Source organism: Peromyscus maniculatus, chromosome 2 (assembly GCF_049852395.1).
Source record: "Peromyscus maniculatus bairdii isolate BWxNUB_F1_BW_parent chromosome 2, HU_Pman_BW_mat_3.1, whole genome shotgun sequence".
Lineage (NCBI taxonomy): Eukaryota > Metazoa > Chordata > Mammalia > Rodentia > Cricetidae > Peromyscus > Peromyscus maniculatus.
This window is the reverse complement of record NC_134853.1, coordinates 107,944,379-107,962,930: the sequence shown is the minus strand read 5'-3', so window position 1 is coordinate 107,962,930 and position 18,552 is coordinate 107,944,379. Positions and strand designations below refer to the sequence as shown.

The window sequence follows — 18,552 nt, the reverse complement described above, 5'->3', positions numbered from 1 at the left end:
GTAAGCTTCTTCTCAAGTTATGAAAAGACCTTAATTCCCTCCTTAGCCAAATCATGGCTTTTAAGAGATAGCCAGCCCTCCCATGCTTGCCTGTACCAGACGTATCCATGAATCATCTATATACAGACTGGCTTCTTGCATGTGGGAACCTCTAATCCAGAATCTGGACAGAGAAGGAAAGCACCCCAACAGAGCCTGAATTCAGGATGGGTCCACAGCTTTCTGATCCCATGCTCCTTTTTCCACCTGTGTGAGCAGCATCTTACAAGGGAAAGCACCATAGCACACTCAGATTTTGAGATTCTGTGGGTTGTGTGAAATTCTGTCTGCATTCTATCTTCTGTCAGTCTTCACCTCCTAAGAGCCTTGGGCATTGAAGACATGAGCTGCTAACCCCACCTTGTCCATGCTGTGTCGTGCAGAAGGTACAGGGATGGAGTCAGAAGCTAAGTCAAGGAAGTAGAATCTGTGTGTCATCTCCTTCCACAGATGCCAAGCTAGGACATGCCTACGGGACCCTGCCTAGATTCCTACTAAACCTACCTCCCTCCACCCTCATCAATGAACTTGCCTCCTTCCCATAGAAGCCACCCTGCTTCCAAGTCTAGTTTACAGCCTCGAACTACTTTAAGCTGTTATTCCGTTGTCTTGTGGAAGCTCTTCAGACATGCATGTCACCTAACCTTCACAACAGCACTCTATGTCAGATATTCTTATCCCCATTCCACAGATGAAGGAGCTAAAGCATGGAGCAATCAGATCACTTCCTCAAAGTCATATAGCTGAGAAGAGACAGGCCAAAAAACACACAAGCATCCAACACTGGTCCTGAATTCCATGTGCTACCACTTCTCGGCTGACTTGATTTATTCTCTTGTACAATAATCTGAAAAATAAAATGATGTTCTCTAACTCTCTCCAGGCAATTTATTGTCTACTCTCTCTATTCAAGGTTTATCTATTTTCAGATCTCTTTCTACTGCCCCAAATATTTCATGATGATGGAGATGATCTATTCGAACAAATGATCAAACGGCTTTGCTTTTAGAGTGTGGGCTTCTGTGATAACATTTCTTACTTGGGGCATTTCTAGCTTTTCCCCCATCTGATGTCTCTGTAAAGCAGAACTGTGATGGGGATATTGGGTCATCCAGGGCTACCAGCTTCAGGCAGGATTTTTTTTTTTTTATTTTTACTTTCCTGAAGGATTGACAGGAAATGTGACATGAGTACACAGTCCAAAATCATCTGAATTTTTGTCTCTTCTTTTTTTTTCCGCTAAGCAATTACTTAACTTGCCCTCTGTTGGTGTCTTAAGGAATATGCTGGTACCTGGTAGAAGGTGGGACCAGGAGATGGGTTTCCATCTTAGAAGTGGGAGGGCTTCTTTCCTTCCTTTTAAGTTTGAGGTGTTGTGCCTGTTACCTCCTCTTCCTAGTAGGCTTTGAGGTTATCCAGCTTTATCTGAGGAAGATGATTTAAACGTGGTTTTGCTACAGAAAAGTACACTGACAGAAAAGGAATACATCATTTTTAATAAATGTCATTCAGTCAAGTCACCTCTTGCTCAATCCTGAAATGTTAAAATTAATGTCAGTTAAAGATCAGATTCACCTTTTAATTTCTAGAATATCTGGCTTGGGTCACATTTATGACCAAAAAAAAATACCTTTAAGTTTGTTTACATGTCCTTTATTTATACTGCTGCCTGGTCTTTGGTATGTTTCATGGGGCTTGGTAAAAGGTTTGAAATGGAAGTTAGTGACTGTTGCTGCAGCATTCAGAATGTTCCTCTCTCTGCTCTGTCCTACACCCAGTCACTGGCTTAGAAAACCACCTCTCATTTTCCAGACTTGTCAGCTGGCATGTGAAGTCTTCATGGTGACCAACCTGGTTGTACAATTTGCAAGTAATTGCAAGTCAAGAGTGAACCACAGGCATGTCTCACTGTGTGGTCCAAAGCAGTTGGACTATGCAATATTTGCCTCATTTTCTCATTTTCACATGCCAGGAAAAGAACAGAGGAGCAGTAATGCTGTGTACAGAGTTACATCAAAACTGCATGTGCCATACAGTGAAACCATTTCCCAGCCAGTGACTTCTCAGGGTCAAACAAACAAACAAACAAAAACTATTTAAAGACTTGAGGGGGATGTCTATCTAAAATTCTTCCAAACAGGTTATAAGTTTTATCATCTGGGGGCAGAGCACTTTCAAAACATAAGTAGCTAATAAAATTCCCATGTGCAAGTAGCATTTTCTCTAAGAAAGACATTAGATACTGTATGATTCCAGTTGCTCAAGTTCAATGTAGTCGCCACATGACTAATTTAGAGTAATGATGGAGGGACCCATTTACATTAGATAAAAAATTGAATTGCAGAATTCTTCCCAACACCCTGGCCTGGTTGGTTCCTGTTACTGTAGGAGAGAGGCGCCTGCTTTGGTCAGTTAAGCCCCTTCAGGATGTCCTCTAGGAAGTCTCTTAAATAAGCTGGAGAATCGCTGTGTGTGCTACAGACTGGCTAAACAGACCTCTCCTGTATGTCAGTCTTTGAACTGACCACAGGAACATGGCTTTCAAGTTAGTGCAGTCAGAATTGATAGTATTGATATATTATCAAAAGACAGTGAACTGTGTTAAAATTTATATTTTTTAAAGCGCACTATAAGAACACCAAGATTGAAGTTTTACCAGTCTTATTTAACATACAATACAATAAACTTCTCAGGTGTTCTATAGCCCTGAAAATAAATCTGTGACACCAATGTCAACCCATTGGCCATACACATGGCACACAACCATACACAGTTTCTTTTCCAATTGTTTACCTTCGGGGTCATTAAAGCCCTTCACCATTGAATTCCAAACTCAGTCAGTAATGCACCGTCAGGACTGGGAGCCTAAGTGAGATGAGCACCAGCAATCGCCGCAGGGCAGGACGTGGTCTTTATCACATGTCACACTTTTCAGTGTCACCTACATTTACATGCCATTACAAACCTGATGCATATTCACATCTGCAAATCAGACTTGAAAGAAAACTAACACTTCTGTTGACTTTACACAGCAGGACATCTTGTAAAGGCTCCAGAGGTTTCCCTGTACAGAATCTGTGCTGGGCGTGTTCCTTCAGCTTACTTACTTTATGATCCTTCTAGCTTGTAAGAAAAAAAAAATCAGTGAGGAAAATATTTTTCTTCTTTCATTCAGGCCAAAATGTAGTTTGGGTTTTTTTTTTTCCTTCCTCAAATAATTTCGTTACATTCACTTTTAAAAATTCAGACTCTTGGCTGAGGAGTTTTGCTCTTCTAAAGCCCGCCCTTTATTCTTCCTTGGTTTCATTCTGTTCTTTTATGTTCTGTGCTCTAGCTGGGATATCAGTCAGGCTCATAGTTATTTGCTCCCCATTTAGCCACCAGGTATAAATTTGCTAACCGTAAAGGCGTGCTCTGGCAGCTAGTCTCCGTGTATGTCCAAAGGCTAAGCTAGCTGCGCTGGAAAGGTCCCCCAAGGGTTACTCTGTAGAATGTGGAGCCATTTGTTGAGCTGTCTGATGTGGAAGAACAAAGAACTTGCCTTTGAGCAACGGCCTCACAGAGCGCCTTTCAGAGCAGAGAGAGAAATCAAAGGACAACTTCCGGTCCACTTCCATTTCCAAGCTTCTTCTTGGCAACTAGGGCATCCGAGATCGTTTCTTATGGTACTTTTCAAGATGTCACTGAGAGATAACCCCCAAAGAACAAGTTATGGCAAATTTACTGAAACCCACAGGCTGTGCTGGAAAATTACTACCAACCCAGAACTTGTCTGTCTGTCTGTCTGTGTTTGACACATACAAGTTCTACATGGATCTGTAACAATGTTTGGAAACAGAAGGGAACATACATTCCATTGATTCCAGGGTCCAAAAAGGCATTTCAACAAAATTAAAGATCATTAAATATTTGATTGAATGTCTATGAAATATTTAATATCAACTTTATTAAGTAACAAATTTATTAGTCTTAAAAATTATATCACACATAGAGCTGGAAAGATGGCTCAGTTGTTAAGAGCACTGGTTGTTCTTCCAAAGGACCCCAGTTCAGTCCCCAGCACCCACATTGTGACTCACAATTGTCTATAACTCCAGTCCCAGGGGACCCCACACCCATGTCTGAGGGTACCAGGCATGCACATGATACACACACATACGTGCATACAAAACACCCATACACATAAAATAAATATATTTTTAAAGATCAAAACTTATCTTGTTATATCACACATGAGAACAAAGTGTGGATTTAATTTTCTTACTTTCTAAGATTTTGAGCATGCCAATCATAAGTGGCACATAGCCAGCCATTTCTATTTCAAAGGATCCTCTCCATCTTTCCCACAGGGGAACACATTGCATGTGGAATATGGAAGCATAACATTCTTTATATGACGTGTGTGCAGGACCTAAAACTGGAGAGTATGCAGCTGGTGAAGATTTTTTAAACAGCCCTGCACCCCTCCTCACATATGTTATCATTACCACAGACTCATGTCTGCTGCTCCCTACCAGAGGTTGCCCAGGGGAAGGGGGCTGAGGTTCTGCTTTGTTCTTGCTGTAGCCACCCATGATTGGGGTAAAATGACAGGGGCAGTGGAGCTTGCAGAGCCTACAAAGCACCTGTACATCACTAGAAAGGCCCCAGAATGGCCCCCACTCTATGTAAGAAGGAAATGCCATTTGAGATGGGGAAGCAAAGTCATCCAGGTGGGTCACACCAATGGAATTCCAGTGTCTCTGGTGTTCTTCCCAGGTGGATGACCTGACCTTTTTATGTGCCTTCTGTTCTAGTCAACATTTCCTACCTGAACAGAGATTTCTGTTGTAGAATAGGAACTGTAAATTGGTGGGGCAGGAGAAAGGGTTGGTGGTCTGGGTTCCATTGTTAAATGGTGGGGACAGAAAGGGTGGGTTGTCTGGGTTCCATTGTAAAATGTCAGGGAAAAGAGAAAGGATGGGTGGTTTGGGTTCCATTGTAAAATATCAGGGAGAGGAGAAAGGGTGGGTGGTCTGGGTTCCATTGTAAAATGTCATGGAGAGGAGAAATGGTGGGTTGTCTGGGTTCCATGTGTGATAATCCTGGTCTTTAATCCATGGCCTAATTTCCTCGGATATTATTTCAGTCACCATGTATGGGGCAATGGATATAAACTCCCTCCAAAACATAAAAAGTGACATTTCCTTGTAATCCTGTCACCCAACAATAACCATTCATAACACTAATTCTTGCAGAATCTTTTTCTTTACATACACTAAGATAGTACTTACTTACCTTTGTCAAAGCAAACTACTTACTAGACATCAGAGTTGGAAATTCAAGTTTGACTTTTCAAGGGAATGGGGCATATATCTGAAAAAAAAAAATTAACTGTGTGCCCCTACTTGGACTTAACTCATACCAAAAGTAGAAATAACCATCTCTATATTGGTGATTGATGTTAAATGTAAAGGCTGTGTGGGATTTGTTGTTTATTTCTGTCTTTTGTTTTGCCTTTTCCTCTCATGCAGTCGTCTACAGCAGGGGACAAGGAAGAGCCAGCTTTACCGGTAGGGAGCAGTCGCCCTGCCTGTCCCTGTGCCTGTGGGGCATGTGTGGCCCGTGGGAAGGGAGCTCTGTGCTTGCAAATCTTCCTCTCCCTTGGAATACCTATGGTTTAATCCACCAGAGGGGGGGCTGTATTTCTGTTCTACACTTAGTAACAATTGAACTCTGGCACTCACTCATAACTTATTTCTGGTCTTATGTCTCAAAATCTTGAATTCTTTCTTCCATTGGACACAAACTTTCATAAGTGTAAAGGGGTAAGAAATGTCTAAACTACATTCCAAGGGATGCTGGCTGATATGTGGGGACAGTGTGGGATCTAATGCTTGAAAAATGTTTTCTTTATATGTCTGCATGCACAACCTCTCTGGAATGCTGCATGAGATGTAAATATTCAGTATACCCAACACTGCCTGAAAGAATGCTTAGTGTCTTCCATAGACATAATTCAGGTCTAAAGAAGATACACACAACAGAGTTCTCGTGGTTTTCCAAAATAACAACCATACTTACAGTGGTTATTATGACAAATTACTAAAACCACATTTTCAGTTGCTCTCCAATTAACACATGACATTTCGTATTGTGCTGCCTCACAAGGAAGTGACCTTGTGAGTTTTCATGTTCAACAGACAGTTATTACATCTCCACTGGATTTAAGTCTGCTACCTTTGCCCCAGAACATTTTCCACCTTGCTTATCTGAATCCCCTACAACTAAATGCCACAGTGCATTTTAAAATGTTACAGGCTTTTAAGGATGAAAGGGATAGCCATGAAAATGTTTGTGACCCTGTAATGTTTCCTTCCATTAACACTCAGAGCAAAGATATGACATTCACTGACACCCAGAGGATACACTAGACTCAAGACCAAGGTACAGCTCAAACTCCAGGCTGCCTTTGAAAAGCTCAAAATGCTGTTCATTACTAACTAAGACACCAGTATTGTATTCTCCTTCATTCATTGCCAAACTCTGATAGGTTGGAAATACAGCTTTAAAGGATATGAATTATAATAAAATCACTGCTGATTTCTACTTGTATTACACACTGGTATTTTACTCATATTTCAATCTTGCAACAGGTTATTTAGGTTGACCATCAAATTTTTGAACCATGACCATAAGTATTTTCTGGAGTAAGAGATGTAAGGTCAATAACTTGGAACCTTATTTCTTTTGTGTTACTATATTCCAAAGATGAGTTGTTCTAAAAGACATCACCCTGTCCAAATGTGTTTAATTGTGGAGTCTCATGGAAAAATCTGTGTTGGAGAAGTTTAGAAGACTTGGTGAAAACAGGATTTTAATTTTGTCAGACCATAGAAAATTTTCTTGTCAAGTTTTTGGAACAAGAGTTAAATTAAAAAAAAAAATAGTGACACTCAGGAGGAAGGGGCAGGCAGATGTCTGTGAGTTCAAGGCCAGCCTTGTCTACAGAGTGAGTTCTAGGACAGCCAGGGCATCCTCAAGTCTGTTTATAATTCCACTGTGGTCACCACCAAAAAGTCAACCACAAAGAAGAAAGTCATTTCTAGTCAGGATTTAAAAGCTGTTCAAATAAAGAGGATTTGGGTGGCTTTGGTTTGATTTAAAACTGTTTGCTTTTGAAGAAAAGAGTAAAAGTCTGTTGGTAACCCTCTCTCCTGAAGCTCACTAGGGGTCCTCATGTCTCAGTCCCAGTTATTGGAGTAAAAGATCACAACTAGTAGGACTCAGTGCCAAGGAGGCTTCTGAGGAAGTCTCTGCATGGAGCCACAACAGGAAACTCGCCTTCAGGTTCTCACTTAATGTGGACCACGGAGCTTTCTGGATCAGAGGCTAGAAGATGTGTGAGATGATATGGGTGGAGGCACATCTGTTGTCATAAACACAAATAGAAACAAAGATCTTGCTGATGGGATGCACAATCCAAAAATTCTAAAGACTGTCTGCTCCGTTATAAAGAGTCTTTAAGAAAAGCAGGCCTGGAATCCCCACCTCTATCCAACATTTTCTGTCTGTATGACCCAGAACCTCATTTCACTTCTCAGAGACTTCAAGTTAATACTAACAATATGGATTTCATGAGGCTCATTCTGAGAATGAAATGACTGAATGGTGTGAAGCATGCCACACATTGCCTGCCTTATATTAACTTCTTTTGTTAAAAGGGGGCAGGGCATGGGGAAAATGGATTCATTTAGTAAAAAAGCTATTTCCTTGGGACGTTTGAAATGTACTTTGAAATTCTTTGGTTCAACTGTTTATGATCATGTAACGGAAATGATTGACCATAGGGTGGATGAGGCTCCTCTCTATGATGCACTTGACATTCATTTCTGAAAACTAACAGCATCTTTGGTTTCTCCGCTCAGGCTAAGCCGCGCCTCCAGCGAGGTGGAAGTTCTGCCTCCCTCCACAACAGTCTAATGAGGAATAGCATCTTCCAGCTCATGATACACACCCTTGACCCACTCGCTGAAGGTAACCATTAGGCTTTGGTTTGGGATCGTTGCTTTGGGGAGAGGAGGATGTCGAATACTTCACTTAAAAAAAAAAAAAAGCATAGTATGCTGAGGTTACACGAATCTATCAAACTCCTCTTGGTTAACATCGTTAGTGGAAACCTTGACTCTGCCATGTGCTTTATTCACCACTGCTCAGTTCCTGGCAGGGTGGTTTTATGCCAGGAGTAGAATATGAGTTCCATGTGCTGATTCTGTCTTTTGATGCCTCTGGCATAATCACAGTTTGTTATGAGGCAGGGACAGAAAGGTCTCCCTCTCATCCAGTATTTCCCTTTATCACTTGGAAAACAAAGTTGTGTGTGAAGATAAATTGTGTACCTTAAAAAGAATAGGAAAAAGAACTCTATTCCTGGGAGGATGATGCATGATTTGGGGAATGAGGTTCTCTGAAGACCAGTGACATGGTACTATTTCTTTGGCCGTTGGCGGAGGGAGTAGCATCTAGCATTCAAAGAGCCCAGTGTAATTTCTTGGGACCAGTCACCAAGGACCCAAAAAGCCTGGTTCACCCCCACACACACACACCAAGGCAACTGTAAGAACTCTCACAAAGAATTCAGTATCATGTCCTTCCAGTTTTACTTAGTCACAAAGCCAAATCTACCTTTTTTCTTCAATGCATAGCTATCCTAAATATGATTGTTGTAGTGGGTAGATATCTGCTATAACTAAATAAGTGATCAGTGGTCTGCCATAAGCCGGGGGGTCAGATACAACCAAGTCTACCCTTCCTCTCCTGAATCTCGTCATCCTTCCCAAGGAAGGGATCATAGGACAGAAATAGACTAAGAAGTAGGCACATGTCACTGAACACACACGGGAGATCTGATTATCAGTCATGTTGCATACATCAGAGGTCTTACCAAAAATTGACCTCTTCCATGGTCTTTCCAAGCTAGAGGTACTAAAGACTTATATGGTATAAAGGACAACTGGGCGTCCAAAGACCAGCTCCCTAAGCCCTGTCTATCCCATTAGACACAAGCATCTCCTCAGAATAAGTGAGGACCACAGATCACATCCCATTTCAGTTCAGTTCCAAAGCACCCATTCTAACCCTAGAGCAGAGTTGTCCTGATGCTTCACGCTCCTGGTTCTTTTTTTTTTTTTTTTTTTTTTTTTTTTGGTTTTTCGAGACAGGGTCGCTTTGGAGCCTGTCCTGGATCTCACTCTGTAGACCAGGCTGTCCTCGAACTCACAGAGATTCACCTGGCTTTGCCTCCCAAGTGCTGGGGTTAAAGGCGTCCACCACCACCCGCTCCTGGTTCTAACTGCAGGAAGGGATCCCTGTTGGAACAGCGGCGATATCATCCCTCTGTTCACCCAGTGGTCCAGTTGATAAGGGAAACAGACACAGCCACCAGCCTTCTTTTCTTTCATCCCCAGTGAAAGGAGGGAAGGGATCGTTTTCACTTACTCCTGCCTCCTCCCACTATGCAGCCATGTGACTTTGGGCGTGTTAGGGTCTCTAGAATCCGGCATCTTCATCTATCATGGCATTTTTCCTTATTGGACATTTTACAGTTGACAGCATTTTCATGCTTGTGAGTTTATGATCCACCACAATGCCACATCATTCTCCTTCCATGGATTATTGTACAACCAACAGAGATTCCAAATGTACCTCCTGCTCGCCCTTTACCATCATGTTCTTTGAGCCATCTTCTTGCTTCCTCTGCAGCTTTAGAGCTGGTCCTCTTGCATAGCTTCCACCTCTTTCCCACACAGCAGCCGGGTCGTCATTAAAAGTCAACCGGATTGAGTAAGCCCCTATGTAACAAGCTTTAGTGGCTTACCAGGGGTCTTAGGAAAACTCGGAAACCCTCACCACGGTCCCCGGGATGTGCTTCTCACTGTAAACTCAGTTGGACTTGTTTTGTTTAGGCAGGAAGGCCCCATATTCAGAGAGTTGCTCTCAACAGTCTCTTCTCTTTGCTATTCCTACCGCCAGAACATTATTCCTTCCCTCCACCGGGTCCTACCTTCCCTTGTCCTCCTCCCTTCCTCTCCTCAGCCCGCTGACCACCCAGCACAAGTCAGGGCCTCCAACCCTCACCTGTGCATGTTCCCGTTCTGTTCTCTTTCCAGCACCTCTTGCAGTCCCCCTGGTTGTTTCCTAGTGCCCAGGTTCTTGAGAGCATGGGTGCTGTGCCATTCAGCAGTTGTCCCCAAGGCCTAGCAGAGCGCCCAGCACATCATGGCCACTAAGACTCCGTTGTAAAGCCCCCGAAAGTCTATTCGGGCTTGAGGCTGTCAAGGAGTTGTTTGTGGGTTATTCGGGGACACCATCACCTCTACCCCTGTGGCTCTCGAGAATCAACTGAGAAAAGAACAGTTGTTTTTATCCCAGTTCTGTCGTGGTAGCTGAGGAGGAGCTTGATTTCTGAAAATGCAATGTTGTGTGGTAAAGAGGAAAGCCTCCAGGCCCAGACGTCCTGACTCTTGATCCCACTTCTGCATTTACTAGCTACGTGACCTTGAACAACTTACCTACCTGTGTCTACCTCAGTTCCTTCGTCTATAAAATCAGAAGGATAATGATGTCTGAACTATAAAGCTGCCATAAGGATTAAAGGCGTGAATACGCAGATAACACAACACACTACCAGTGTGCTAGCCAAGTTTGCGTGGTTCACATACATTATTATGATGAGCTAGTATAGTGAGGGGGTGAGCTTTTAGGTGTTCAAAGGGGTTATCATGAAAAATAAGCTTTCCTCCTCTATCAACTGTCCACCCCAGTTTTCTCCAGTTCCCCAATTCTCCCTCAAAGAAACCATTATTATCAGGTTCTTGGGGCTCCTTTCAGAGAAATTCTATCTTAAGTAAATGTGTGTGTGTATATGTGTGTGTGTGTGTTGTATGTGTGTCTATGTGCATATTGTGTGTCTGTGTGTGTTATGTGTGTGTCTGTGTGTGTTGTATGTCTGTGTATGTGTTATGTGTGTATCATCTGTGTGTTGTGTGTGTCTGTGTATGTGTTGTGTGTGTTGTGTATATATCATCTGTGTGTTGTGTGTGTATGTGTATGTGTGGTGTGTGTGTTGTGTTTGTTGTGCGTATACCTTTGTTTTGTGTATGTGTGTGTGTATATCTGTATGATGTGTGTGCTGTGTATGTGTGTTTATGTGTGTGTGTGTGTGTGTATCTGTATGATGTGTGTGTTGTGTATGTGTATTTATGTGTGTGTGTTTATCCATAGGTCTGAGCAGTCTAGGTATCTCTTTAGTTGGGAGGATACAGTTTCTGAAAGGGCTTGTTTTTGTTTTTCTGCTTGCAGGGGAGGTTGTGTTTTGTTTCTGTGAGACAAGGTAAAGTGAATCTGGGTTGTCTCAGAGTTAGGCCATCAGTGATTTTCCAAAACACCTGGTCCTTGTGGAGCTAAGCTGCAATTAAGCTGTTTGCTCCTGCTGCTGTGGCGAGAGGCGCCTTCTGAATCTGGGCACCAGCTTTCAAGGTGAAACCTCTCCCGGAAAGACAAGAGCTCCTGGACCATGAATCTAAAAGATAATCAGTTGCAGACTTGAGTGACTGAAAAATACTGAAAGCACGTTGACACTTTCAAATTGCTCCATAGCACAAAGCCAAGAAAACAGCTTGCTAGGATTAGGGTACACCCCCCCCCAACAAAATCACAATCACTTTCCATTTCAAGAACAGCCAAAAATTTAACCCACTGCTTTCCCAGAGATAGTCACCTCTCATAGTATAGGTTTAATCAATTGAGTTCACATGTCCTTGTGCCAAGCTACAACCTTTGAAGAATATAGATCATGCTGGTTCTGTCCCCAGGCTGACCCCATAAACGTTGCAACAGCTTCCATATCCAGACAGTTTGCTGGTGCTCCTGGCACTCACCAGGCTGAGAGGCACATTGGCACCACTGGTGTGCAGCCAGTGTTCACAAAGGGAAGTATTCAGTTTCAATGAAAACATTTAGAACAGATGGCCTGTAGGAACATATTTCCCGGAGTCTCATCTGTGCCACACAGGTGGGTTGACTGAACCATGGCTAACACCCTTGATCAGCAGCTGGTTTGGCCTCTGGGCTTGAGTCCGACAATCCATCTGTGTGTGTATCCACCTTCCATTGATATATCACAAAGCACCCAAGACCCAGACCTTGACTTTATGATGGGAATTTAGTTTGGAATCAGCTGGATGATTCTTCTGTTCCATACAGTGTCAATGGAGTTTATTAAGTGATGATATCTATCTGGCCAATAGGTTGGAAGATCCCAAAGGGACTCCCTCACATGTAATCTTTTAAAAGAAGATCTGTGACTGTCCACATTGTCTTTGGTCCCCTGCACATAGCCAGACGTCCCACTTGATGTTCCAGGAGTAGACCTTCTAGGAAGTCCAGCCTGGGGAGTCCCAGAACCTCACTTCTGCTACATCCCTCAGTCAAGCATCACAAAAGCTGCAAGGAAGGGTATGTGGCCCCACTTCTGAGGAGAGCGGTACTAGAAAGCTTGAAACCATCCTTGAATTTAACACAGGCTGTTTTATTCACCTGTTCATGGTTGTTTGGTGTGCAATCCACACTCTGTGGAAAAACAATCCCTAGTCAGTCTGCCAAAGGGAGCTGGCCTGTGTCTTTTCAGGAACACAAAACTATGAGCATGAATTGTTCATGTATACAAGGTCTCGGACTCAGCCTAAAGCTCTTAAGATGGTTGGAATAGACCAAGACAGGAACATGGCTGCTATTTCCAGGCCAATCTGGGCTACAAAGTAGGATCCAGTATCAAAAACCAGAGAGGGTAGAAGAGTAAGAGAGATAAGGACTGAAATACAATTTATTTTCCTTTATTAGAAAGTCCTCAGGAACTAGAATTCTCAGTCTTTAGATTATACCATGCCTGTCTAAACTGATCCTTCTAATAAACTCACTGTTCTATATTGATTTTAACTTTTTTCTAAACAAGCCATCTTTATTAACCTAAAGCATGGGTGCTGGGGGGAGTGTTCTGAAGTTTCAAGCACCCTCTGCTTCGGATGTATCTGAAAATGAAACACACATCTTTGCAGGATGCTTACTGCAGACCAGGCACTCTGCTACACACTCTCTGTGAACCAGAGTCTCTCTCCTGGCCCCCCTCCATCACGCAGAGGACACAGACGTCGAAAAGAGGCCAAGTCTTGCCTAAAGATGACACAAGAACAAAATGGCAGAGCCAGGACCTGAACCAGTATCTGCCTTGCTCCAAGTCTGTGTTTGCACTTCTTATGTTTTGAGCCCCTCCTGTAACCTTCTGGGTAGGAACACTGGTCAGGCAGGTGCCTGTCTGTCTCCCAAAGAGGAGGGGGTCCTGCAGTGTTTTCCATCATTCAGCCTCCTGTGGAAACTCATGTCTAATTTGGTCTTCACAATATTCCTGGTGCAGACAACAGACTGAATCTTGGGGGCTCCAGCACATACCTGGACTTTGTATATTCCATTCAATTCATGAAGTCCAGATTTCCCACACATCTTCCCTCACAGCAAGGCCTAAAGGCCCATGCCTTTTCTTTGCCCAGATCACCCTCCTGTCCTCTCAGCTTGTGTCCAAGCTTCCTTCTTCTCTTGTGTACAAAATTACCACTACTCTGCCTGTTTAGAGCAGTATGGAGACTATTTACACCAGGAAAGAAACCCCAAAGCCAACCCTGAATTTCAGGTGTCAGTGGTAGAGGACTTGTCTTGCATACACAAGGCAATCTCTAGCACCACGGAGAGAAACAAAAAAAGAAAAGAGAGAAGCAGAGTTCAGCCAGATTTATATCTGAGGAATCAGAGAATGGGAAAATGCCCATAACCCAACACTGCATTTCTGAGAAAGCCCATGACCTAGTGATGACATTGAAGAACAAAGCAGGTGGGATGACATCATAGTTTAGCCATGTACAACTGGGTTGTGTATGCTCCAAGAATCAGACCGCCTAGGTTCAAATCCTACCTGAGAGCCTGAGAAAACCACTTGACCCCACTGGACCTCCATTCTCCACCTTGTAAAAATAGATGACGTATGGCACTGCAAGCATGCTTGTGTGATGAGTATTAGGCAGCCTCTTCAGGCCTTGGGTTCCTCAGATATGCAAGGAAATGGTGAGAGAACCACTATTGGAAGTTTATGGTAAGGAGTCTATGCAATAACCCCCCAGGAGCAGACAGGGGTTGCTCTGTGTCTGCTAGCAATTGTGATTTGCTAAAGGAGTCCAATGTCATGTCATGGACTCCAGTTAATTTAAGTTTCTTTTTAAAGATTTCCTTACTCTTATTTAACCAGAGCCCAGTAGTGAAAATAAGGCCCTGTTTTAGGGACCTGGTCACATTACATTCTTCTTTTTTTAAAACCTGTTTAAAAAAAAAAAAAAAAAAAAAAAAACCACGCTCCCCAGACTGACTGTCATAGAACTCACAGTCTTCATCTTCCTGCCTGCCTCAGCCTCAGGAGCTCATCTCCTCATCATTCTTCTGTCTACAGTTGTGTCCCTCATCTTCATCTCTGTAGGGTAGCAGCTGTGCCCCCTCAGCAAACTCCCCACCATTGTTTCTGTATTCTAGCAGAAAAAAAAAAAAAAAGGATAGATATCTTTTCTAATGAGCAAATCGTTAGGATTCCTACAAGTTGAGTTCCATGTACCTCCTTAGAGCCAGAACAGGGCTATGCGACCACCTCAATGTCCAAAGGAGCCAGAAGTAAACTCTTCACCTCCCAACAAAAGTAGGGTGTGCTTTGCAAGGACAAGTAGAGTGTGGGGGTCAGGAAGATGGCATTGATGTCTACCGCTTCTTCTTGCTACCGCTATTGTTACTTAGAAAGACATGAGGTGCCTGCTTTTCCAGAGAGGAGGAAAACTCTCTTCTCCTCTGGCTTTTGGAAAATGACCAAATTTGCTTACAGTTAAGAAGTTCAGGACTGGTCTTCTATAGGAAAAAGAGCATTGGGGAAAATGGTGCAATGTTCCTGCTCCCAGCCTCGTAAGCTCTGCTGGTCTCGTGGCTCCTTGGTTGTGTCTCATGGAAGTGAGAACTGCAGATTGTCTTCAGCCACTCCTGAAAGCTTCCAAAGCCCAGATGCACTGCTCTAGGTAAGAACACCTGTCAGGCAGGTGACCATCTGTCCCCCAAAGAGGAAAGGGTGCTATAGTGTTTTAACAGTCACAGTGAACACAGGAAAAATTATTGGTAAAGATACAAGGATAGCATAATGGATAGAAAAGTTGAAACAGGATGGCTTTAATGTTCATGATGATGGTATACATTCCAAATGTAAAATATCAGCACTAAATATATGACAAAATTTTAAAAATTACTTCCTGGGTCCAGCAGGCAGCAGTTATTTTTTTAAAAAGTAATGATAAAGAGTACTATATTGAGGTTATTTGGCTGAACAAAATGAAATATGATTATCATTGGCAATAGCAGCCTCCACTCTTTGAATACTTATTATAGACTCATGTGAACACCATCACCTCTATTTCCTGGATGTTTACCAAGGCCAAGAGCATTTTGGTGGCCTGACCAGGTGGATATCAATCTAGACTCATACTGGACAGTTTCCAAAGTCCTTATCCTAGGGACCTATTACTAGCTGGGCAGGAGTACCAAATGCATGAGATTATACACACTTCTCAAGGGGATTAATGCAGGTTAATTATTGATCTTTGTGGAAAACTGTGGGCATTGAATCATCAGAGATTAATCCTAGCACAGAGTTTTACAGCGAAGTAGAGCCAGACCCTGTGGGTTCCACACCTAGTTCTGTCCTTTGCCAGCTGTGTGAGAGGCCTCATCTATAAAATAAGAATGCTAGCACCTATTTCATTGGCTTCACTGAACTACTTTAAGAATATATATTGCTGTCTTAGTTAGGGTTTCTATCACTGTGAAGAGACACCATGACCACAGCAACTCTTATAAAGAAAACACTTAATTGAGGTAGCAGCTTACAGTTCAGAGATTTAGTCCATTATCATCACGGCGGGAACATGGCAGCATGCAGACAGACATGGTGTTGTTAATTGGGAACCTCCACTGAGAAAATGCCTCCATCAGATTGGCCCGTAGGCAAGTCCATGGGAACATTTTCTTGACAGCTGATGTGAGAGGGCCCAGACCACTATGGGTAGTGCTCACGCTGGACGTGTGGTCCTGGGTGGTATAAGAAAAGCAGGCTGAGAAAACCATGGGAAGTAAGCCAGTAAGAAACAGTGTTCCACAGTCTCTGCTTCAGTTCCTGCCTCGAGGTTCCTGTCCTGACTTCCTTCAGTGATAGACTATGACCAGGATGTGTAAGCCAAATAAACCCTTTCTTCCCCAAGTTGCTTTTGGTCTTGGTCTTTATCACAACAACAGAAAAGTAATGAAGTCATGACCCGCCTCTGCTCCAAGCCCCCTGACCAACAAAGCCTGTGTGGAATCCTTTGTGACGTACATACCTGCCCCTCTTCCTGGCCCTCCTTCCTTCCCTCTCCCTCTCTTCACTCTTGTTCCTGCTCTTCCTCTTCCCTGTTGTCTCTCTTCATCCTCCTGTGTCACTGCCTGTCCCTTTCTCTCTTCTTTCATTGATTTTTTTTCCATTGTTAGACTTCTCCGGCTACCTAGAAGCTCCTACAAACTCCAAGCAAACTTCTGCCGTGGGGGGGGGGGGCCTTTACACACGTTCCCTCTTCCCCTAGACATCCACATGTCCACTGTTTCTCTATTCCGTCAAGTCAGCTTCCAAATGCTGCCTGATCTGAGAGGTCTTAATTAGCCTTGAAAACTGTATCCACATAAAAACAATGGTAATACATCAGAGTCCCGGTCTTTCTTTTCTACTCTGTAGTTCTCCATAACACTTAAACAACACGTTTATCTGTTGTTTCCCACCTGTGTGTCCCCTTATATGTCCACTAGGACAGGATTTGAGGCAGGTTGTGTTCTACTCCCAGTGCCTAGCTCGAGCAGACCCATATATGTATGTATATATAATATGTGTATGTCTTTGTTGTTGTATATATGTGGGTGGGTGTGTGTGTGTGTAGTATATATAGCATATATATGCTGAATAGAATGAATACTGGCTTTATCTTTTTTTCTTCTGAACAACTATGTATATATCTGTGCTCTGGTGAAGGGCTTTTTTCTTGTGATCAACAAAGTCCTATTCAGTTGTTCATCTTACACTAGTGGGAAGCAATCTTCTGTCTTTGACTCCCATTGTATCCTCAGCCTTTAGCATGGCACCATCTTTGAGCAGATGCTTGGTGTGTGCCCTTGATGGATGGTTAAATGAACTCCCCGCCCCCGATACCCAGTCACTGCTATAGGGAGAAACAACCTCACTTTGCTTCTCACTTCCTCATGAATCCCAGACCTCTTCCAAATATGTTGTTCTTTCCTTTTCTTTCCTTTTCTTTCTCTTGATATTGGCCCTTCCATTTATTGCATGGATCTAGTTTCACACACACACACACAAAAAAAAAAAAAAAATACCACCACTGCAAGAGTCTAAGAAGCAGTTCGTCTGAGTCAGTCACTCACAGTGCACACACATACCACCCCAGCCCTGTAATTCAGCACCCAGAGCATGGCTTGAGGTTAAGGTGGTCTTGAGGCAGAAAAGCATAGCTCCTCTTCCACTGCTTTGAACCCTTTCCTAAGTCTAGTACTTTCTCTATCCTGTGGAGATTAAAAATTGGGCTTGCTTTTTTTTCATTTTTAACAGTTTTATTAGTAGTAGCAATATGTACGAAGGTTTAGGACAGCAGCAGGTCCCAGTGGAGTCCCCATATGGACTTCTTGAGGCCACTTTTTATGACAACCCCTTCAGAATGCTGCAATGAGATGGCTTAACTGACTCCACCTTTCCCATAGGATACCTCCTCTGTTTGCAGTTAGGCAGACACCCCTGTGCTTAACCCACCCCACCCCCCCCAGAGGAGCCCATAGCCGGCTCACTTTCCTGCAGATTGGCCACACTGTGCCTTTCAAAGAGACCTTTCACGCCCTCACTTCTTTCCCTCTCTAGTTGCTACATGACAGCCTGACTGTTCAGGCAATGGGGGAAGCAGGTGACATCAGTGACCTAAACTGCAGAAAGTCTTGATGTCAAAGCTTCACAAATGAAGAGTGAACATGTATATTTTTCTCACAATCTTCCCTCCACTATAAATCATAGATCTTCCTTTTTTTTAATCAGCAGAGTTCTTTTGTTCAAAGAAATTACCGAATGGAAGAGGAAGTAGGTCTTTAGCTGGTGATAACTCCAGAGCATGATTGTCAGCTTCAGTGGCACAGCAAGAAGAGAAAGAACAGACACAAAATACCAGGGCAGCCACAAAGGATAAACTTGAAATAAATATTTAAAATTTTTGTGGCAAAAATAATTGACACTATCAACCTTCCCGAGAACATAAAACCAAAATAAAAGGGAACATGCTAGGAAGATGTTTATTTAACTCTAAAGGCAGCACAATCCTC

The 18,552-nt window shown here is 43.0% G+C and overlaps 1 protein-coding gene across 6 annotated transcripts in view; it reads left to right on the top strand.

The window, feature by feature from the left end:
* Positions 1-18,552, top strand: part of Slc24a2 (solute carrier family 24 member 2) — a 228,222-nt gene that overhangs the window by 137,407 nt on the left and 72,263 nt on the right. For 4 of the 6 annotated variants that reach the window (XM_076564482.1, XM_015994916.3, XM_006975968.4 and 1 more), the window contains 2 exons: positions 5,553-5,591; positions 7,947-8,055. In XM_076564482.1, the coding sequence (XP_076420597.1) occupies positions 5,553-5,591; positions 7,947-8,055 (148 nt within the window). The remainder of the gene's footprint in view (positions 1-5,552; positions 5,592-7,946; positions 8,056-18,552) is intronic. The other 2 variants (XM_076564483.1, XM_042271389.2) reach the window with 1 other exon arrangement.